The sequence below is a fragment of the Xiphophorus maculatus genome, unplaced genomic scaffold, assembly GCF_002775205.1.
Source record: "Xiphophorus maculatus strain JP 163 A unplaced genomic scaffold, X_maculatus-5.0-male Unplaced_Scaffold_BN000156F, whole genome shotgun sequence".
Classification (NCBI taxonomy): domain Eukaryota; kingdom Metazoa; phylum Chordata; class Actinopteri; order Cyprinodontiformes; family Poeciliidae; genus Xiphophorus; species Xiphophorus maculatus.
Window position 1 is genome coordinate 129,242 of NW_019369759.1, and position 22,856 is coordinate 152,097.

Sequence of the window (22,856 nt, forward strand, 5' to 3'; positions counted from 1 at the left end):
GGTATTAGATTCAAATGCAGGCCACACTATTCAGATTTTACTTTGTAAACATTGTATCTCTTCCTTCCACTTTACAATTATTATTTAGTAACTATGTATATCACATGCAAATACATAAAAGTTTGTGGTTATAATGTGAGAAAATGTTGGGAAAACTTTTGTAATTTCATTTTTTTCAGACTTCCACATTTGCGTTTCAGTAAATGGTGGATATGGGGAAGTGGGCCTGATGCTGGCTGTCCAGTTGGTAATTCTTGCAACATAAGAAGAAACCGAAACACGAAGGAGCAGCTTTGAGAAGGGCTACACTGACACCCTCTGGTTTATAAGGTACGTGTCGACTTCCATATTTCATCCAGCTGAGAGCAAACACCAACTACCTAGTTTCAAAAATAAAAACAGATTCGGATTCTATGACACTGTTTATGGTTGAGACTCAAACCTCAGAGACTTTCTATGCAAACACAATAATCAGAGGACATCATTCAATCAGAATGAGGGAGACATTTTTAATGCTACCAGGCGGCATTAACAGGATTTCGATTGCAAACAAAACATTTTTCCTTTATTTTAAGAAAAATAATCTGTACAAGTACTTTTTCATCAATTTTAAGAAATTGACTTGAATCAATCTCCCATTTCTTGCTGAAAAGTTACTTCTGCGTTAATTTTGTCTTATTTTGAGTGTACTAAGTTATTTATACTAGAAACTAAACCAAAAATACTTGGTAGTATTTTGAGGTTTTGCAGTGCAACACAGTTGATTGTTTGTTTTATTTTGTAAATCTAAATTCGCTGGTTGACCTTTGATGACCTCTAGAAACATTTATTAGTATCCTTAAAATGATAATGTCTCGAGTAAAAATGTAATTTAAAGAAGCTGGGGTTCCCAACTTCACCCAACTTTATGTTAGTGTGGGTTCACTGTAAAAACACAAAATCTTACCAAATATATTTTGTCTAACTTCCAGTGCAAGATATAGGAGCCTGTTATAATTCCTTAATACTGTTGAAAAGGTACCATTGGCAGATTATTTCACTTATAACATAAAAAATGTCTTATTATAAGTGAAATAATTTGACTGTGGAATTAGCCCTTTAAGATTTAGAAATTATTTACTTAAAAGAAGTTAATATTTTTTGCTGAAAAGTTACTTGTAAGTTAGTTTTGTCTTATTTCAAGTGAACTAAAATAGTTGACCAAAGGTACTTGGTAAGATTTTGTGTTTTTGCAGTGCACTTCAGTAATTTCATCATAATGTATTTTTACTCTAGTGCAGATATATTAGCACACTTAAAATAAGACAAAATTAACTTATATGTAACTTTTCAAAAAGATAAAAGAGCTTCTTTTAAGTCAGTAATTCTTTAACATTCATGAAAAAGTACAAGTTCCACTAACAAAATATTTAACTTAAAATAAGACGTTATAATAATTTTCATCAATATTAAGAAATTGTCTACTTAAAACAAGCTCGCATATCTTGCTGAAAAGTTATTTGTAAGTTAGTTTTGTCTTATTTCAAGTGAACTAAAATAGTTGACCAAAGGTACTTGGTAAGATTTTGTGTTTTTGCAGTGCACTTCAGTAATTTCATCATAATGTATTTTTACTCTAGTGCAGATATATTAGCACACTTAAAATAAGACAAAATTAACTTATATGTAACTTTTCAAAAAGATAAAAGAGCTTCTTTTAAGTCAGTAATTCTTTAACATTCATGAAAAAGTACAAGTTCCACTAACAAAATATTTAACTTAAAATAAGACGTTATAATAATTTTCATCAATATTAAGAAATTGTCTACTTAAAACAAGCTCGCATATCTTGCTGAAAAGTTATTTGTAAGTTAGTTTTATGTTATTTCAAGGGTAATAAAATATTTGCAATACAAACTAAGATTGTGCTGTTGCATTGTGTATGTAAATGTCTTAGCCTGTGTGTATAATTTTGAAAATACACAACACATTTAAACTTATTCAAGTAATTTCTAGAAAAAGAACCGTTCAATTACACCCATGTTGGTTTTGTGCATCACATGTTTTTTGAGAGGAATTACAGCAAAGTGTACTTAAACTACAAATTTAACGTAACAGCAAGTTTTTATTTAGTTCTGTATTTACACCGCAGTAAAATGTGAAAAGAGGGAGAGTACAGTATAGATCTACGGATCTCCTCCGTAACCCTTCTGCAGCGATATCAGCGTGTCCCGGCTGAACTGGTAGGTGAGTTTTTTCTTCACCTTGAAGATGTGACCCGACCGGGCATAGTTCCTCAGAGCGCGGGACATCTTCTGGTACGTCATGGGCCTCTTGTTACCTTTCCTCTGGCCCCAGAGCACCGCCACCTGGTCCTTGTTCCTGGAGGAGAAGCTGAACACGCCGGCTGGCGCCGGCGCCCAGGACAGGCAGTGGGCCATGCTCGGGTCCTGCAGCATCTCAAACAGGAAGTGGAAGAGCCGCAGCCTTCTACCTGCAGGTGTTGAGCAAACCGTGAGCGGCACACGTGATGAAAGGGAATTTAAAAGGGAGAGGTAAAATAGAAAATTCACAGCAGTTAATGCTGGTTACAGTTAATCATTCCCTCAACTACATCCATTCCCAGAAAATCTCTTAAGAGATCATAGATCTGTATGTCAGAGGCCAGGACTTGTAAACACTGCGGTTATCTGATAGATATGTAAAATAAGCTAGTGCGCTAAGCCAAGCACAGCTCCATTGTGTTTTACAGTAAAGGGCAGGTCTCTTATTTGCTCTCTTGGTATTATTTCCCCCAGGCTAATTCCAACTGTGACAATAACAGTGTCTAATGACCAGAAAAAAGGAGAACTCACCCCTCCCTGCTGCAGCGGCTGGGTGTTTGGGTGATTGTCTCACTGAAACAAAGTTTGGCACTGACCCACACTCAGACAATGTCGCTGTTGTGTTTTGGCCAAAGACGGCTCGGTCATCATGGTTTAGGAAGGTCTGAAATACAGGTTTGATGTCCTTTGATGGAGTCAGAAAATTAAAATGTCAACAAAAAACTAATTTAATTCACTAATTTAGTTCAAAAAGTGCAGCTTGCATAGATTTTGAACATCTGAACAACATTTCAGGCCTTTTTGTCCTGAGATAAAATCAGACATTCAACCTGCACCAACCTACATTTTTCCTTCCACTAAATTTCCTATTAAAGTCTAGTATACAGCCATCTTAAGACTGATTTAATAGGCCCTTGCATAAGATTTCTGTATTAAAAACTATTTTTTTAATGTAATATTCAGATTTTTGGTTTTTCATAAGCTGTTAGTTCAAATTGTCAAAATTCATGGTGACTCTACACATAAATGTTCCTTTTTAAATTAAATTACTAAGCTAAATTAACATTTTAGTCATATTACATTTAGCTGCACCTGTGAAAAGACTTCATAGTTACTTTAATATGTTGAACATTAATGGGGAAACAAACGTGTGTGTGTGTGTGTGTGTGTGTGTGTGCGTGTGTTGTGTGTGTGTGTGTGTGTGTGTGTGTGTGTGTGTGTGTGTGTGTGTGTGTGTGTGTGTGTGTGTGTGTGTGTGTGTGTGTGTGTGTGTGTGTGTGTGTGTGTGCGTGCTTACAGATGCATCATGGTATGCCCAGCTTTCATCACAGGTTTGTTCCACAGCCACATCTCCTCCATGCACAGGCTCAACTAAATCAAAAGATTTATTTTCTGCTGAAAAAAAAATGTTAAAACAAAATCAATTGAAATTAGGTAATAAAATTAACCTCTAGTTGTTTTTCGTACCATTTTCTGGAATGCTTTGTTTGTAGTATTCCTCCAGAAACTCTAAAATCACTTCCAAGTCAGACTGAGTGTCCTGGAAAGAATTCTGATACAGTTTTAAAAAATAATATTAGGACATAATTAATGCAGTCAAAGTGAAGCTTGTGTTCTCTTTACCATCACCGATGAATATCTGGCGTTGTTCAGTCTTTGCAGTCTCACCCAGGTGACTCTGAGACGTGCAGCCCTTCTTATACCCTCCCATGTTAGCACATCACCAAACGTCTTCTGCAGCCTGAACTCCCTGAAACAATGACCAGCGATCCCACAAAACCCCCCGACTGCGCCACCAGGCAGCTCACCGACACTGACCACATCCTCCCCGCTGGAGCAGATAAGACCCAGAACGGGAGGCAGCCTTAACGCAGCGCTCCGATTTCAGGAAAAAAAACACTTTTCCTCAGGATGTGTCTAAATTTTTATGTTTTCTGTTGTAATAATTCATTCATGAAGGAAGAAAACGCAGCAATGCAGATTTTTTTTTTTTTGCAAATGTAGAACATTTATTAAAACATTTAAAATACATGTTTTTATTAGCAAGTTGGTTTTTTTACAAATAAATCAACTTCAAAATAAATGGTGATATTTATTCCACCTTTATGTATTTTTGGCTAAAGTAGTCATATTTTCAAACATATTTCAATATAATTTTAAAGACATTCAACAGGAATTAAAGCTTAAATAGCTTAATTGTCAAATTAGATACTTTTCCTCAGGATGTGTTTGAGTTTTTATTTACTCTGTGTGGCTTTTGTAATAATTCATTACGAATGAGAAGTTTAGAAATAAAGTCAGAAAGAAAGAATAGGGATGCCGTTTTTTTTCCCCAAATGTAAAACATTTATTGAAACAATTAAAATAAATGTTTTCATCAACAAATCATTGTTACAAATAAATCAGCTTCCTAATAAATGGTCGAATTCTAATATATTTTTTCCCACTTTTAGATATTTTAGGCCTAACATTTAATATTTTTAAATATTTTAAAAAGTTTTCAATAAGGATTAAACCTTTAGAGTTCAAATTATATAGATGTAAAGCTTATTTTTATTGTTTAACAGTGATGGTTTGATGCCCTGCAGGAGATCTATAGATAATCTCTTTATCTGATCTCATGTTAGGTGATTTTATTAAATGCCACTGGAAATTTTAAAAGGTCAGCTCAATAATAATACAATGTATGCTTTACAGTGTTCAATAACTTGCATGAACAGAGCTGTTTTCCACTATTAAATTAGTATAACTGTGGAAATAAACAACATATCATATAAAATATACAGTTATCAAAACAGTTTTGAGAGAAAAATGTGTTTCTTCATGTAGAACCAAAATAGCTCAGATAAAAAAGGCTTCAAAATAAGGATGCATATCAAAACGAGAACATAATCTACTTCAATTTCAACATCATTTTTGACAATATTTACAGATTATTTACAGAAACTGCTGAAATAACTGGACCACATCGCGTGCTTCTTTTAGCTGACCATCCACAGAACATTTAGATGCAACATGCAGACGAGAGTCTTTTAAAGAGTCCCTCCAAACGAGAAACGTTTTCAGGATCTGCTGCCTGTCGGCTCACAGTTTGGCTGAGCTGTGTGAGATGAAGCTCGCCGCCAGGTCGTAATCTTCCTGAAGCTGGTAGTGTCCGTACCAGCCGTGCCAGTCCGCCGCCGACCCGGGATAGCTCTGCTCGGACGAGCTTTCCTGCCGACTGTGGGCGTCGTCCTGCACAGACGGGCCCTGCAGGTGCATGGGTACCTGCACCGAGCCGAGCCTGTGCAGGATGTCCGGGTTGAACTGGTAGGTGAGCTTGCGGCGCACTTTGACAATCTCGCCGGTGCGGCTGTAGTTTCTCAGGGCTCTTGCCATCTTCTGGTAGGTCATGGTCTTGCGGTTGCCCTTGCGCTGGCCCCAGCACTCAGCCAGCTTCTCTTTGTTCTTGGAGATGAAGTGAAACGTACCGCTGCTGCTGTCCGTCCACTGTATCGAGTCGCCCATGCTGGGGTCGTTCAGGGCTTCATGGAGATACTCGTACAACCTGAGCTTCTTACGTCCTGCCAACATGGATTTTACACCTCTTTAGTGCTGATTAAACATCAAAAGTTGCTCTCTTACACTGCAAAAACGCTAAATCTTAACAGTTTCTAGTTCATGTAACTTAGTACACTTAAAAAAAGACAAAACTAAATTAAAAATAGCTTTCCAGTAAGATATAGGAGCTTGTTTTAAGTTAATAATTCCTTAATATTGATGAAAAAGTTCTAGTTCCATTGGCAGTTTATGAAACTAGTACTTGTTCTTCAATATTAAGGAATTATTGACTTAAAACAAGCTCATATTTCTTGCTGAAAAGGTTCTCGAAGGTTAGTATGCTTGAAATAAGACAAAACTGACTGAGAAGTTACTTTTCAATAAGATTTAAATAAATAATTCCTTAAAATTGATGAAAAAGTTCTAATTCCAGATTATTGAATTTATAACATGGAAAAAATGTCTTATTTTAAGGTAAATAATCAACCAGTGGAAATAGAACTTTTTCTAAAATCAATTTTAAGGGATTATTTAATTAATTATTTATTTATTTTACATTGAACAAGCTCCTATATCTTGCTTAAAAGTTACTTGTAAGTTAGTTTTGTGCAAAGATGTTTGCATTAGAAACTAGAAGAAAAAATGCCACCTTTCTAAAATAATCGCCTAAAGTGATTTTGGAAAAAGAAAAAATCACTACTTCTTTCATTCCAAAAGATGATTTAGTCCAAAAAAAGCATTCATTTTTTTTGCCTAAAACATTTTAGGAAGGTGACAAAATCTTTGGTAGGATTTTGTGTTTTTGCAGATTAAAAGCCTGAACATGAAATCACCTTTGCTGTTCCTCTGCGGTGGGAGGATGGGGCAGAAATGCGGCGAATCATTCTGTACCGAGTGGCTCAACGAGACGTCGGGGATGGCCTGAGGCCAGGAGTGCTGCTAAGAGATTCAAGATTTAATGTTAAAATTAAGACTGAAGTTCATCATTTTACAAAAAGCAGGTGCTTTGCAACACTTACAGGCATTTCGCTCCAGTTGTAGCCTACAGCTGGGATGTCAGATTGGTGTGCGAAGACGTGGTAGGACATCTGAACCTGCAGAGACGACGGCTGGCTGCTCAGCGTCTCGAAATATTTGCACTCTAGAAGATAAATAAAATTAAAAATTGTATTCATTGAACATGTTTTTTATCTCTTGAGATAAAAAAAGAGACGGGACGTACCTGGATCGTAGTATGCATTGTGTGAATGCTGTTGGATCACATCTATTGCATCCTGAAAGTGTTGGTTGATATCAGGGTCTAAAGACGTCTGGAAAAAAACCCCAGAGAAATCAGGCTTTAAATAGAAAAAAGTTTAGTAAATGACCATCCTGGTTGCGTATGTAAAGGATTCTTACAACTCACCATCTTATAGGCCGGAGTGTTTCCCTCAGAGGAGGCCATTTCTGTCCTAATAATGGTGCAGGTACACATCTTGCACAGGTATATATACCTATGCAGAACTCCAGCACCTCCGCCACATTAATAGGCAGAGTGGCAGGTCAATTTAAATGCGTTAATGTCGCACACTTCTTCTTTCCTGGTAGCACAGATAATGCTGAGCAAATCTCTCCCCCACAGGATTGCCAAGATCACAATCTACAAACAACAAAAAGTTCTTTTCTGTGCAAACTTAAGCCAGGAATACCACCAATTTGCAGCCTGACCAAAGAATTTGCATACTGGGCGCTTGACGTATATCTAATATACACATCTGCGTTTAAAGCTGCAGGTTAAGGGTTGAATTTCTCATATTTTCTTGAGTTTCTTTCAAATGTGTGGATTTTTCACTTTCAGTTATCAGCTTTATTTTACACAAAAAACTGCTTTCGACATCAAACTGCAGCGCTTAGGCCGAAAATGAGGCAATAAAAGTCAAGACCAATTTAACACCCTATTTGCCCCAACACTATAAACACTTCTGGTCGTGATTGTATAAGTTAATGGTTAATGCTCCGCTGGCTACTGCAGGGCCGACTCGTGTCTTTCTTTGCCCAACAGAGTCCGCCCTGCTGTTCAAATAAACAGTCCTTTTTTTGAGAAGTTAATTTATCTCTCCGCTCCAGTTTTAAATATCAACTGACTCGTTCCTGAAGTTCCCCTTTCGGCCCGGAGCGCTTCGCGGCACACACCGCTCAGACAAAAGAGTTGGACATGCATGGATTAATGTGTGAATAAAAGGTTACATAATCAGCTTTCCCTACATGACTTTACAAGAATGTGAAGGGATTTACATTAATAAATATTAAGATTTTCACTCTTTAAGCTGGTTTTTCTGTTAATTTCAAGCAATAAATACACAGTATCACAGGAAATGACCATGTTGTCTGGAAGCATGCAGGCGTGTGTGTGTGTGTGAGTGTGTATTTAGACGTGTGTTTCCTGCCGGTGCAGCAGGCTGATAAAAACAAAGAACCACAAACCTTTTCCCCCTCTCCCACTCCATCTTTCCCTGCTCCCATTCAGGGTGAAGCTCCATAAATTAGAGACCACAAGCTGTCGGCCTGCAGCTGAAACTGATGTTTGGTTACTTTCTTTAATATTATACAACTTTTTGTGCAAATATCCCACTTATCTAAAAAATAATACTGAATTTCAAACATTTTTTGCAAAAAACCTTTACTTGATTTTGCTGTATTTTACTGCCTTTTTATGAAAAAAAGCATTTATTTAAAGCTTTTTATGCAACTCCTTTTATTGAAAACGTGTATAATCTATTGTTCAGATGTGCTACTCAACTAAAAAATAACCCTAAATGTTACACTTTGTTTGCAAAAACCTTTCTTTTGAGAACATTTTAGAAATTTGCTGTGTTTTATATTTATAACTACTTGTTCAATTTGAATAATATTATATAACCCACTGTTCAAATATCCAGTTTGTCTAAAAGAAATCCATAATTTCACACCTTTTTTCCAAAAATACTTTAGTTTTAAGAACATTGTTTAGTACATTTGTAATACATTGATTCATTTTTATACAAAAAATATTTTATTTATAGCTATTTATGCAAATCCTCCTATTAGGTTGATATATTATACTCTGTTGTTCAAATAATTTATTTTTCTCAGAAATAGTCACGAATTTCACAACAGTTTAGCAAAAAAATTGTTTTAAGAACTCTGCTTTATAAATTTACTGCCTTTTTATGTAAAAAGGCATTTATTTATAACTATTTGTGCAGCTACTAGCCATTGTTCAAATATCCCACTTACCTAAAAAAAAGAAAAATTCAGAAGTTCACACCTTTTTTTGAAAAAAAAAAATCAGTTTTAAGAACATTGTTTCATAAATTTGCTGTGTTTTTCTACATTTTTATGCAAACCAGCATTTGTTTACAGTTATTTGTGCTACTTCCTCTGTACATTAGTTGCTGGTAGAGATGTGTCCCATATGATGTTTTGTAAGAGGAAACATGAGATGACGTCATTTCCTCCAGAGATGAAATCATCAAGTCAAAGTCTGTAAACACAGAATGCTTCAGCAACAGTTCATTTTGTCGACATTCATTAACTGTTTTGAGGCCCTGCTCCTCTGTAACACTCAGTTTTAGATCTGGACTTTGACTGGGCCACCTTGACCTTTTGTTGTAGATCAGCTGAAGAGTTTGGGTCTTTGGCAGTTTAAATTAGATTTGCTGTCGATTCTTTTTCTGAGCTTTTTATGCTTCTTTGGATGTTTCTTTGTGGGTTGGTGGACTTCATTGTCCAGAGCAGGAAAATGCCTAACTCTTACTTCTACAGAGGTTGCCATAGTTACAGATTATTGATTAAGAATGTGTGTTGATTATTAGCACTTGTGTGCCATTTTCCTTTCTAAGCCCCTTTGAAGCAGAATATATACTCTTTGTTTTTTCTATAACTATAAATATTTGCCAGCGATTAATCATATATGACGGATTATATAAATAAAAGAATAAAAACAATAAAATTAGAAAAATAAAGTTGTTATGATAACAAAGTTGTCGTACAATGACAATAAATTGTTCTCAAAATGAATTGTAATCATAAGATTGACATACAGTTTAATTAAAAAAAGATTGTTAGGTTATAAAAAAAAACTACAACAGCAAGCAGTTAGTAAAGGGTTAAATCCCCTTAATGACACACCATGTCACATGTAATATTTCTAAAGCTGGACAATAACTAAGCACCACAAATTTGGTCTTTATGAAATGCCAAAAGATGTAAAAAGAGTCACTGATGAAATTAAGTAAAATAAGAGCAGGGACAATCCCATCTGCTAGTCGCCACAGCTCATTAAACACGGCGAACTTGTAAAAGGAAATTCTTTTACGGGTATTAATTGCTGAAATACAGTCGCATCTAGTGGTTTGTCCCAGTAAGGGACACAGCAAACACATGACAGAAGGTGATCTGGTCAGATGAGATAAAAAAAGAATATAGATGTAAATTTTGTCCTTTATGCAAAGAGTGAAACATGGTGGTGACAGCATCATGCTGTGGTGATGGGTTTTCTTTAGGAACAAGGAAGTTAATCAGAGGTAAAATGCAGAAATTAAGTAAAACAAGAGAGAGTTGCAGTGGAATGATTAGTATCAAAGCATATTCATGTGTTAGAATGGCCTAGGTCAGGGGTCGGCAACCCGCGGCTCTGAAGCCGCATGCGGCTCTTTAGTGCCGCCCTAGTGGCTCTCAGGAGCTTTTTCAAAAATGTTTGAAAATGGAAAAAGATTGGGGTGGGAAATATATGTTTTGTTTTAATATGGTTTCTGTAGGAGGACAAACATGACATAATCATTCTTAATGTTTTCCAATGCTATAAAAGTGTGTAGAATAAATATTAAATTTCAACATTTCTGTCAACAAAGATTTGCGTCATAGCCTGTGATGTTTCTTTCAGCTGGGCAGGGTGAGGCAGGTTGTAAACAAACCGACGGGTTTGTGGTGGGCCATGGATAGCAAAAGAGAAAAATAGCCGAGGAGAGATTCTACAATTCATGGACCGGATCATTTGCATTCATTGCCAATGTGGAAGGATTACCTGAATGTTTGCTCTGTAGCAAGAAGTTGTCAAATAACAAAAAGAGTACCGTACTTTTTGGACTATAGAGCGCACCTTAATATAAGCTGCACCTACAAATGTTTTTGAAAAAAACTGGAAACGTCATATAAAAGCCGCACCAGGCAATAAGCCGCATGGTCCAAAGCGTGGGGAAAAGTAGCGGATTGTAGTCTGAAAAATACGGTAATGTGGAAAGACATTTCCAGGGAAGGCGCTACATTAGCTGCTGCGTCAAGTTTAAAGTTACATCTTACAAGCCTGATGTTGAGAAGCTGTCCAGTGATAAACAGAAGTCACATTAAACACGTAAGAACACAATCCTGCCATATAGGCACATATATTTAGTAACAAAGTGTTTGTTTTTAGAAATTGATTAGAAATTGATTGTCTATATATATTTAGAATGACACTTAGCTATATTATTGTGTTTTGTTGCTCAGGTCAAAAGGTTGCGTGTCAAAAGAGGAGAGGATTCTGCTATGTTTTACCATTGCACTGACTTGCTTGGCATTTGCACAGAAATCAAACTTAAACTGTATTAATTTAATTTTATATACTTTTTCAAAAGGCAACTGCTTTATATTATACCTGCAGGTTGCGTTTTATTGCTCTCCGTTTGTTGCCCAGATAAGCGGCACGTTATGCACTGAAGTGGAAAATTACAATAAGGTCACATCTGCTAGTTGTATTGCCATGTGTTTATTCTAAGTCCCTGTATAGTCCTACCAATATATAACCATTTGGGTTACATGTAGAAGGTTGGGAGTTGTTTTCCACAGCTGCCTTTGAACCAGACTGTCTCGTCCCTCGTTTTGGAGCCTTTATCCTTGGTATAAAACTCATGTGTTGTCTCTGCCTGGCAGAGCTTTTCATCCAGACTTGCTTCACTATTGACGGGCTCTCTGAATTGTGCACAATTCATAAATAAACCTGATTGAGTGATTTTACCTGAACAGTGCTTGGTAATAGTTTTTTCCACAACTGCACGTTCCGTTTTGTTGTTTGTTCGATCACACACTTAACGTGATTATTTACAAAGAGCGATCGTCGTTATGCAAACTGCATTTGGGAGCAGATTTTCCGAGTTCCTAAAGGAAAAAATGACCCTTCCCCTGTTGATCTTCATAATAAAAATGACATCAAAAATCTGATTTCTTTATTGTATTTTTTAAATTTTATCAATGCAATGAAACAAAATACATTAATATTGTAACGGAAGGTAAACTTAAAGCAACATCGTACAACAGAGTCACGTGGTGCGTCATTCCGTCCAGGACGCACTGCAAGGAAAATAAACATTTAATCATGAATACTAATTATATATACACTTAGTCGTTTTGATAATAGGCTAATGTAAACACTTGAAGCCTGTTTGCCTTCATTATAAGCCTTATTTAAGGCTTTCATTTTTTTGCAGCTCCAGACAGATTTATTTTTTGTCTTTTTGGTCCAATATGGCTCTTTCAACATTTTGGGTTGCCGACCCTTGACCTAGTCAAAGTCTATACCCAAAAAGACTTTGCTTACTTTCCACTATAAAATTATCTACTAGTTTGTGTTGATTTAAATCTCTTAAATAAGAAGGTGACCTGGACAGATGTTGACAAAATGAACACCCTCCTCATGGTGTTGGCAGCATCATGCTGTGGTCATGCTTTTCTTTATCAGTGATTGATCGACCTGCTATTCTATTACATTTTATGACTAGAAATTATTCAGTAACTTAATTGTTTAAATCAAATGGTGAATAAAAAAAGTCACTCTGCTTAATTATATAGAAGTATAATTAGCTTTTTTCATTTACCTTTAAAAAGCCACATATAGTGAAAGCACATTTTTGTCCTGTTTTAGTGGAACATCAGTTTGGCATGAACCATTTTCAAAGAGGACTATCATGTTTGTGTTTAATTTGCAGCTGTATCTCCAAACAAAGAAGCACTTCCCTTCCCTTTCTCATTTCAATAACTGCGTGCATGTTGGCTGCGGTGTGGGTGCGGCAGGCAAACCGCAGCACAGTCAGCCCTATTGTTCTTCTTTATTTACTGGCACTCGATGAAAATCAAGAAGTGTCAAAGCCATTCATGTGTAATCAGTCTAGTAGGCTGAAAGCTGGTGTAACCACAGAGTTGTAATCATTATCTAGGAGATCAGCGTGTCCTGGATGAATACACCAGAGAACAACTGATAACCAGGTTGCTCCGGTGTGTGTTTATGTTTTTTTGCTACACTATTGCTTATAGTTTAAGTTCAGAGCGCAGAAAGTATCAGCAGTTTGACACCATTTCTTGTCATTTTTCTAGAGTTTATTTGAATTGCCTGTATTTAGTAAATAAAATGTAGCATTTTAACGTCAGTAGTTGGATAAATTTTGGTTAATGAATGGTTTTAATCCCCTTCTTCCAGTACAAGAATCCTTAATCTTCACAGGTTTTCTGTTATATAGACATATTGGAAATTTCGCACAATGCTGAAGGGCAAAAAAGATGATTTGTTTTGCAGCCACATTGCCGCTGTGGAACAAATCCGTTATCAAAATGAAACCTGGAGATGTTGGTATTATTAATTCAGTGCAGCTCCACACAGCAAAGTGAAAAATAATGCAGAAAAAACCTTGAAGAGCAACTCAAAACTTATTTTTTTGCCTTCTCTGTGTCGCCTACTCTACACACACACACACACACACACACGCCCACAGACTCGTTGCCATAGCAACTGACTGACAACATGTGTATGAGGATTCAACATTAAAAAACACGGCTTTTTTTATTTTTTAACTGCACACCAAATTCCACAGCACATCTGCATGTTACGGTTGTCAAAGTCAAGCTAGCATAACTGACCTACTGCCCTCTCCCTCGCTATTTTGTTTTAATTAAAACTTTTTCCTGACCTTGTTATCTAGTTGTTGTAATACTAGGAAAGTTCTACATCCCTTTTTCATTTTTATATCACACATACATTGAAGATTTAGTGCTTTATGTTGATCATTTGATAGCTAAAACCAACTGGTAGTCATTGTCTGTGAGCAGCTTTTTTGTGATATTCAGATTTCTTCCATTCTTTGTTTTTCAATAAACTTAAATGTCTCAGTTTATCAATCAATTTTTAGTTTCAAACAAACATAAACAGGTAAACTACAAGATGCTGTTCTTAAATTATAATTAATTTTATTAAGGGAAAACATTTACCCAAATCAATCTAGTCCCATTTTAAAAAATAATTTCACTCTAAAACTAGTATTTTACTTCACTTTGTAGAAATTTAGTTCTCTTCATTTGCAAGTTTATTTTAATGTTGCCACATTGGAGAGTTTGTTCAAAGTCACACACCAGCATCTTTACTTAATTTAAGTCCAGACTTTGACTAGAACACTACAAGCCCATCATTTTTACAAACTGGCTGAAAAGAGAAGTGGAGAAATGGAGGGCAAAAGATAATGTTTCAGGTCGTAACAAATACCTAGAATAGAAAAATAATATGTGGCAGTCACGTTATTTAGCAGAAATCAGATCCAGCATGTGTTGTACCACACAAGTAAACAATCTTTCCAAATGCTAATAAATAATCTGAAGGTCCAGCTGCTCTTTTTTTTTGTATTCTCCATTTGTATCATTATTCTAACCTGTTTCCCCAAAGGTTAAGAAAGAGAAACTGTCTTGTCTTAAAGAGATAAAAGCACAAAGAGCAGCAGCTAAAATTTTATTTTATGTCAAATTGTATTAGCTTTGGTAATACACAGAGTGAACTAAGAAAAACAATGTAGTGTTTATGATAAAAGTACCTGAAGATGTAATTTAACATTGGCTGCTGGTAAAGATGTCTGGTTGGAGGTTTATATAGATGAAGGGGGTAAATATTAAGAGATCAATTTAACAAAAAAATTTTCTTATAACATATTTAAGGTACTGCACAAACTGTATCATGGTATTAAGTGTATTGGACAGAAAATGGGTGAAAACAAAGAAAAACAGACATTGGAACTACATAAACTATAAAGAAATGACACCAGCTACTAGTTTTTCCAGGTTTTCTAATAAATTATCATAATTGTATTCGTTTTGCATCAAAAAATCTAAATTTTCTCTCTTAGTTTGTGTGTAAATCTGCATCTCCTCAACACTTAAATCGAGTATTTTGAATTTCCTGCTCTGACACCATGAGCTTCACACACATTTGGTTATCTGTTCCAGTGGTTTCCTACCTGAGGATTTGGATAACAATTGTTCATTGAACCAACACACAAAGCTGCAGTAAAACTCTGAAGTAGAAAGATTACTATCTAAATTATAGGTTTCTGCCATGAGGTGGGATTTTACTGCTTATGGTGAATTCACATGGTGCAGACGACAGGATTTAAAAATCTCTGCTAGTTAAATGTTTATATGTCTATTGCTTTTTGCTATAATTAAAATATTTGTATTAATTCTAAGCATTTTAATAGAAATGCATCCATGTCCTATAAACTTTTGTACATGATGACCTCAAACTTTGGGGATTTGATTACCTAATCCTGCTTTAAACATCTCCACAACTTTCTCTCTGATCTCTCTGTGTTCCTGTTTGTTCTCTAAATATGATGAATTCATTCAGAGATTGAATGACACAAGTGGACTCTGTTTACTAGCGAGGGGATTTCCTTTTAAAACCGGTTGCACTGGCTTTTGTTTAGGAAAATCAAGTAGAAAAAGAAGATTGTTAAAAATTCAGCCTGATTTCACTTTTTATGATTTTTATTAGTATGAAATGTTACCAGTGTGGGTCTGCTTTGTTGTTGCATGTTGTGTTATTATCCCAGTAAGGCACAAAGCAGAATGTAAAAATGTTTTAATGGGTATGATAATTTTGTAAGCAGCTGTTTGTAAACCCAAGAGATTTACATGTTATAACATTCACCACATGCTACACATTAGCTGTAATCAGATTAAAAAAGGGAAAACATGTTGAATTCATGATGTCCAGATCAGTGGTGTCAAACTCATTTTGATTTTGTTCCTTATAAAAATCATGAATATTCTTAAAGGGCCAGTTGTGCCAGAATGGTTTGATAAAAGCCATTAACATCATCAATAACAGCTGTCTCTGGATTCAGATTAAATCAAATTGAGCATCTTTTCACATCGATTAGTCCCTCCAAGATTTCACGATTGTTTTTGTGGGTATATAATATGATTTTGCAATATTTGTGGTTATGTATGACGTTAAATGTGACTTTTAATTACTCGCCAAATCAATCACGGACTGTAACTTGAGTTCAAGTAAGGCCGAGGCATTAGTGGAGTAAAAGTATGAAATACTGTCCCCCGGAAGTGGGAGTTAGCATCACTTAACACCAAATTTTTGACAATTTTTTGCGAAAAAATTTGCAATAAACTCACAATTATACATTAGCAGGGATTTGTTTATTTAGCGTAAATTTCCACAGCCGTTGAATCGTGAAAAACTTGAAGGAAAGATTGATGTAACTTGAGGCATAATAAGCTGTGGAGCATGTGTCGAGTTTGACACGTGCTCTAGAAACAGAAAAAAAACATGAACAAACACATTGCAAGATGTATGACATTTAGAGAAATGTGCTGGTTGTCTTCATTTTTATCTATATGCTGCTCTCTGGTGCTGATAAATGCTTTTCCAAACATGAATCAACCGGATTTCAATTTCATTTGTCAGTTTTTTCATAGATTAAACAGAAAAAAGGCTTCTGTGAGCCGAGGTAGCGTTACATTCTTCTACAAAATCTAATTTGACTGCAGAATTCAGAAAGGAAATGGGAATAATTCAGCAGGAATACATATGAGAACTGAAAAGACACAGGTCAAAATGCGTTTTTCTACTTTTTGCAGTAGACTACAGCTCCATAAGCCACCACTCCTACGAAAGCCACTAGCGCAGCGCCTCCAAACAGAAGCTCAGAGGAGCTCAGAGATTTGGTCTTAGGTGCAGCGGCTGCTTTAACTGAATGTTCTCCATCATCCTGAAGGGGAATCTGTGAGAATTTAGCTTCTGAACTCTCTTCTGTTTGAAGCTCTGGAGCCTTTGGCGGCAGGATGGATGGAGGATGGAGGCCCAGCGTGGAATAATGCTCGTCCACTTCAGAGACTGTGGTTGAAGGGACTGGTGTGGTCGTCGTGGAGGGGGGATCCAGTTTGAGAATGGGCAGCAGAGGCAGCGCCATCGGGGGAACAACGTGCCTGAACTCTGCATGAGGTTCCTCCACAGACACCAGCAGCTCCTTCGCCTCCGGAGCTTGGAGGTCCGGCTCCGCCAGCTCCCTCTCAACACTGAGCATGCTCAGAACGCTTGCTTGCAGGTCCTCATCCTCGTCCTCCTCTCTCCATCTCCTCCCCTGGGTCTCCTCCAGCATCTCCACCTCCTCCCGCTCCAGGTGCACCATGTCGGAGTTGGAGGAGTGGTTCTCGTCTCCGGCTAAAACGGGCCCGTCGTTGCTGTCGAGGCTCTTGGTGTCCTCGGGGTCCATGTCGCCCATCGTGGACCAGGACTCTGCCAGCAGACTCTCGCTGTGCCAAGGTCCAGAACTCTCTGCCTGGGTCAGAGGCAGAGAGGCCGGACTGCTGCCTCCATCCCCCCTGCTGGGCTCGACTGGGACCTTTCCCTCCAGAATGAAGGCTGGCTGCTGCAAACAAGCACAGATCAGAGGTGAGACGATTCCTTTCAAAAGCATTCAAACTGGGGATGGAAACAATTAATCCACTTAATTGTCAATTAATTGTTTATTAAATTAAAGTTAATTCAATTCGATTAACTAATAACGTTCTTTACTTTCTTTTAGTGTTGTAGTTTGGCCACTGTCCAGCAGAGGGAGCCGCTGGTCATCCCTAGCAATTGATACAAAATTAAAGATGGTGGCCAAACCAAAACAGAAAAGATAAATGGTCCAGTCTGGTGTAGTATATAAAATGCACTTTATGCAGTTTTGTTTAGGAAGATAAACACTTGACAGACTCCTTAAGTTGTTTTAAAATATAAATACTCGACAATCTCCTTAATTTATCACATGACCAGCGCTCATTCAGTAGCTGCATAACGTAGCTGCGTCAACTTCTCATTCAAAAATTACTGACTTGCTACGAAGGCGAGGAACATATTCCAGAAAATCAGAGGATAATCAAGAAAAATTGTAACACGATCGATAAAAAAACCAATAACAGCAACAACATACCAATAAGCAAGGTTTATTTTGAGGGCTGTTGTGAGTTACTGAACTTTTTGAGCGACGTTCTAACGTTCAATAAAGAATAACCAGAGACGGTACTTATATAAACGTCTCTAATCATGGGGAAATAACTTAAGAAATTCCTGTTTTTTTATATTTTATAAATACGTCCACCATATTATGAAAAACAAAGCCCTTTGTTATTTAAAGACATACAAGATAAAATTTATGTTTTAAGAAAATGGCTTCTTATCAGTTAATTGTTAGTTGATCGATAAAATCAGTCAACTTTAACTAATAAATCAGTAACTTGCATCCCTAATTCAAACCCGATTAAACTTTGTTCAGATCCAAGCATATTCTTGTGTTAGAATGGCCTAGTCCAAGGCTCTCCAACTTTTACAACCAAAAGATTCAGTTAGACCTGCAAATGCCACATGCCTTTTTGAAAAAAGACAACCTATAATTTTAGATAAATATCTTTTGTAAAACAAAATATGTAGTGTCATTTTTAAGGAACCATCATTTTACTTCTATTTTTAGGATTTAAAATAAAAATAAACATATAATGTTGCAAAAGCAGCATGGATTGTTTTTTTCTGTTGGATGGAAAATGATGTAAGAAAATAAAAAAATCACAAGTATTACAAGAAAAAACTACTAAAAATGCATTTATTATTATATCTGTGTACATAATTTTAACCAAACTTATTAAGAGCCATTAAAGTCCAAAGAGTCACTTGTTGCTCTGGAGCTGCATGTTGCAGATCTATGGCCTATTCAAAGTAGAGACCTGGACCTAAATGAGAATCTGTCACAACACTTAAAAAATTGAAAAACTGGGCTTGTGCAAAAGTGATCATGCACAGCACAGATTTTTAATTACGAAAAACTTTCTTCACAGTTTCTTTTCGGTTGGTTTGTTGCCATAAAGTGAAGTTTGTGGTTTTAATGTGACAAAGCATGAATATTGTTTTATACACACTGTATGTTTTTATAAAGGCACCGAAGTTATCCAGTTTTTCCAGACAAAGTTAATCGCATGCGATTGTTGTCTGCTTTCTCGTTGACATCAGCCTCTGGAAAAAATTGCTCACTTGCTCCTCTGTGTTGCTATCTTTAGCCTTGCATATCTTACTATGTTTAGGTGCCGTATACATGTCTGTCTGTCAATCAAAAATGGAAGCGCTGCAGCTTGGAAAGTAGCGATATAACGGCAGCACAACAGATTTAAAGTACTGACTTTGCATTCACATGTAACCTGAAAACGTAGCTTTTTATTCATGGGTATGAAATCAAACGTCGTCTTTTCATGAATCCTTCGGAGACGTTCCGTTAGGTCACATGTTGACCTTCTTGTGTCACAACTTTGATTACCGTAACTCGTCCTCTTCATGCCAATCCCAGAATAGATATTTGTAATGCTCTGTGGTCACTATAATATTGTATCGTATTCACTGCTGATCTTCAGAGCCCTGTCTGGCTTTGGAGCCGGTAAATTTTAATTTAACTTTTCTAAAACATCACATTGAATTAAACTGAAGTGGCATAACCCCAGACAGACTAAATAAAACTGACAATTAGTTCAGATGAAGCTGAATTGAATTAAGGTTTGAGCTTTGACACAGTTTGTTTCAGTTTAATTTACATCTGACTATGTTTAGGTGCTGTGTTCACTATATTGATTCAGTTCAAACTTCATTCTAAGTTAAAATAAATTCTGTTCAAGCTGAATTGATTTCAATGAAAATAAATCAATTTAGTTCAGTTTAAACTTAGATTGAACTGAACTGAATTTAAATTTAGTTGAAGATAATTGAGTTGAACTGAGGCACATTTTATTAAGCTTAAGTTTATTTAGCTACAATAGGATTCAATCCAACTCGATCCAAATTGAGCTAAAACAAATAAATTCAAACTGCAGTTTGACTGCAGTTGAATTGTGCAGTAAGTTAAAAACGTAATTTAGTTCGACTCCATTTGTTTGAACAGACATTTATGAGTTAAACTGAATTTAATCAAATGTATGTAGAATTAAATAAAAAGTGGTTGAACTTAAAACAAAACTGAATTGAGTACAAATAACATTCAAGGTTAAATAAAAAAATTATGAATTACAGCTGAATTCAGCTGAAATAAAGTTTGAACTGAATGGGATCTGAAACTTTTTGAATATGTAAATCTGTTGTCTCGATTTCTTTATTTTCTTTATTTATTTACATGTTTGAAATAAACAATACAAATTTTAATTATATATCTGTTTTAATTCAGTTTGACGTTTTAATGCATTATATTCATGCAAACGGGCTAAAATGAAGTAAATCAAATTTACATGAGCAAAACAGAGCTGAATTAAGCTGAACTAAACTTAATTGAATGGAGTTCAGACAAAAATTAGGTTAAAATATTTATGATTCTTGTTCAATTGAAAGAATTTGTTTGCTAAGTTACCCATTTCTACAAAACATTTTGGTGCTAAAATATTTAATTTGTACTTTCAAATCTGGTCTGTTTTCCACCTTGTGTATTTGTATAAAAATGTGAAATACTGACTGACAAACTGAGTTCATACTGAAATAACCTCTAACATGCTGATATATACCTTAAATTTCCATAAAACATACAAAATTTTAAATATATAAAGATCCTGTGTACTAATTTTCCAATATTTTACTGTCTCAATATTTTGTTTTTCATAAATATTTATTTTAATAAGTAGCAATGATGTTGCCTTGTTGCTCTTTCTAAACAACAACAATACAATTTAAAGTCTCAAATTTAAAATTATGAAGGTTTTTGAAATAAATGTGTCCAAAAGAAATATTTTTGCTGCCATTTCTTTCAGCACATGACGTATTTCATTCTTATCGTCTCAAAGGGAAACATAATTTTCTGTCCTCCAACAGCGTTTTGTTGTTTTTATAAAGATTTCTCAGACTTTAATAGATTAATTAGTGAGAACATGAAGATCAAAGATCATATGTGTTTCATTAATTCAAGAAAGTTTATTGTACCTTTACTTGTAATGACTTTAAGCGGGAAATTTAACTGTGAGGGTTTTTAGCCCTGCAGGCCTGTGCAGATTGTAGCAGCAACTGGCCTGATCTAAACAGTAAAGTTAGTCAGAAAACAAACCTCATCCACGTCTACCAGCTCAGAAACGGATCTTTATTTACTGTCCCACATGGGAATGTGGTTTCCAACTGGTCCTTTACATCAACAGCAGATTACGAGGGGTTAAATAATGAGATTTAGGCCGAGCTTTCTATGCTAACATGCAGCCAACACAGGTTGGAGAAGGACAGCTTTCAATGTCAAGAGAAAAGAATTCCCTTTTTGCTTCACGTTTTTGTTGAACCATGGCTGCAAACATGATAATCATCCAAAACAAACATCAGTTTAACTCTGGACAGAACAAGTCATCAATATTTGATGCAACTCAAACAGGATTTATAAGAAAAGCAGGAGTACCTCTGTCCTCTGTGGAAGAGTTGCTAGATGAGGAGCAGGTCAGAGTGTGATGTGCATTCAGAGACAAAGCCACAGGTCAGCAGATCAGCAGAAATGCATTCTGGTGCTGGAAAGGGAACAACAAGGTGGACACGCTGTCCACAAGTGTCTCTCCCTCTCTCTCACCCACCCACCTCACAAATCCATGACATAACAGTTGGCAGCAGAGGAGTCAATCTTGACTTTGCTGATCATCCCAACTGAGAAAGTTTTGACGGTAATCAGTGAAAATCTAGTAAAAAATGACTCTTAATGTTTAATCAAAGTTTAACCTTTGTTTTTGTGGCCTGTAAAGAGGTCAGCGGATCTCTGTGCTTCACTCAGGTAAACAATCTCTGGAGTTTTACGCTGGCTGTCCAAACAGATTAGAGAGCACAGCAGGTGCTGGTGACACTGTGGCATGAGCGGAAAATGCATGTCAGACACGGAGAGGAGCTATTTCTAAAGCTAAAGTTTCCAGCTTCTAGCTCTCCCTGCTGGCAGCACGGGGAAAAAACCTCAGGTTTGCCGTGAAGATTTTGTCTTGCAGATTTTTAGTTTGATCATTTTCTGAGACAACCAACTTTGTTTCTCTTCTTCTGTAAAACAATCCGTCTTCGGACAAATTCACCGCATGTAATCATATTTTTATATCCTAAGTTTATATCCGTCCTTTGTTTTATAATCCTCTGCTTTGCACTTCCTCTTTGTTTGCAACTTCCTCTGTTTAACTCAGTGAAGTAAATGTGTACTAAATAATACAAAGACTGGGAATGTGTAGGTGAAATAATTATTGCAACTTCATTTGAATATTTTTCCAATATCAAGCAAGTACAAATAAAACAAATGAAATAAAACTTCAATCTTGAATGACTTGGAGATAAATTCATTGAGTTCAGCTTCTCACACCTGACACCCATCAGTTTCTTATATCTAGTCACCTCCCTGTTGAAAATTAAACAATTTTATTTGATTACATCTTAATGAATTCAAACCTGGTCAGTTATGCAGTAAAGATTGTGGTTATCCATAAGATGTGTAAACGTTTGTTTAATAACACACTCTTATAAAATACTGCTGTTACTCAGGTATTAAAATGCTAAATAAATAAGCATTTATTCATAGTAAAAATTATGGCTTTCATTTGTTTAAGTTTTTTTTTACAGAAAATATATAAATCTACATGTTTTAACTCACAAATAATTGTTGCAAGCAAGACAAAATTACAATAATTTTTATAATAGCAAAATAGGAGTGATTTGAAGCTACAAACATAAAATTTAAAACA

At 35.9% G+C, this 22,856-nt stretch overlaps 3 protein-coding genes across 4 annotated transcripts; all 3 read right to left on the reverse strand.

Annotated features, from left to right (window-relative positions):
- Positions 1-2,077: 2,077 nt before the first annotated feature.
- On the reverse strand, positions 2,078-3,194 carry LOC111607830 (transcription factor Spi-C-like). Its single transcript, XM_023330040.1, has 3 exons — positions 3,189-3,194; positions 2,835-2,988; positions 2,078-2,473 (listed from the first exon to the last, which is right to left on the reverse strand). Exons 1-3 carry the CDS (start codon positions 3,192-3,194, stop codon positions 2,166-2,168), a joined length of 468 nt encoding a protein of 155 aa, XP_023185808.1. The 3' UTR covers positions 2,078-2,165.
- A 1,736-nt stretch (positions 3,195-4,930) lies between these two features.
- On the reverse strand, positions 4,931-7,346 carry LOC102220993 (transcription factor Spi-C). 2 transcript variants are annotated; one of them, XM_014474851.2, is made up of 5 exons: positions 7,249-7,346; positions 7,066-7,153; positions 6,863-6,984; positions 6,677-6,782; positions 4,931-5,866 (listed from the first exon to the last, which is right to left on the reverse strand). In XM_014474851.2, exons 1-5 carry the CDS (start codon positions 7,315-7,317, stop codon positions 5,388-5,390), a joined length of 864 nt encoding a protein of 287 aa, XP_014330337.1. In that variant the 5' UTR covers positions 7,318-7,346; the 3' UTR covers positions 4,931-5,387. The 2 variants fall into 2 exon arrangements, with proteins under 2 accessions (XP_014330337.1, XP_023185809.1); XM_023330041.1 differs by having other exon boundaries at positions 6,677-6,779; positions 7,249-7,343.
- Positions 7,347-15,620: 8,274 nt separating this feature from the next.
- Positions 15,621-21,881, reverse strand: LOC111607831 (bcl-2-like protein 13). The gene is made up of 2 exons (XM_023330042.1): positions 21,551-21,881; positions 15,621-17,539 (listed from the first exon to the last, which is right to left on the reverse strand). Exon 2 carries the CDS (start codon positions 17,390-17,392, stop codon positions 16,736-16,738), a length of 657 nt encoding a protein of 218 aa, XP_023185810.1. The 5' UTR covers positions 17,393-17,539; positions 21,551-21,881; the 3' UTR covers positions 15,621-16,735.
- Between the last annotated feature and the right edge of the window lie 975 nt (positions 21,882-22,856).

Excerpts from the sequence above, each read along its gene's own strand:
- LOC111607830 (XM_023330040.1), bottom strand. Across the intron at positions 2,474-2,834 it reads AGCCGCTGCAGCAGGGAGGG|GTAGAAGGCTGCGGCTCTTC; the intron begins GTGAGTTCTCCT and ends CAACACCTGCAG.
- LOC102220993 (XM_014474851.2), bottom strand. The coding sequence starts at position 7,317 with ATGTGTACCTGCACCATTATTAGGACAGAAATGGCCTCCTCTGAGGGA. Across the intron at positions 6,783-6,862 it reads ACAACTGGAGCGAAATGCCT|CAGCACTCCTGGCCTCAGGC; the intron begins GTAAGTGTTGCA and ends TGAATCTCTTAG. Across the intron at positions 5,867-6,676 it reads ACCGCAGAGGAACAGCAAAG|GACGTAAGAAGCTCAGGTTG; the intron begins GTGATTTCATGT and ends CCATGTTGGCAG.
- LOC111607831 (XM_023330042.1), bottom strand. The coding sequence starts at position 17,392 with ATGGGCGACATGGACCCCGAGGACACCAAGAGCCTCGACAGCAACGAC.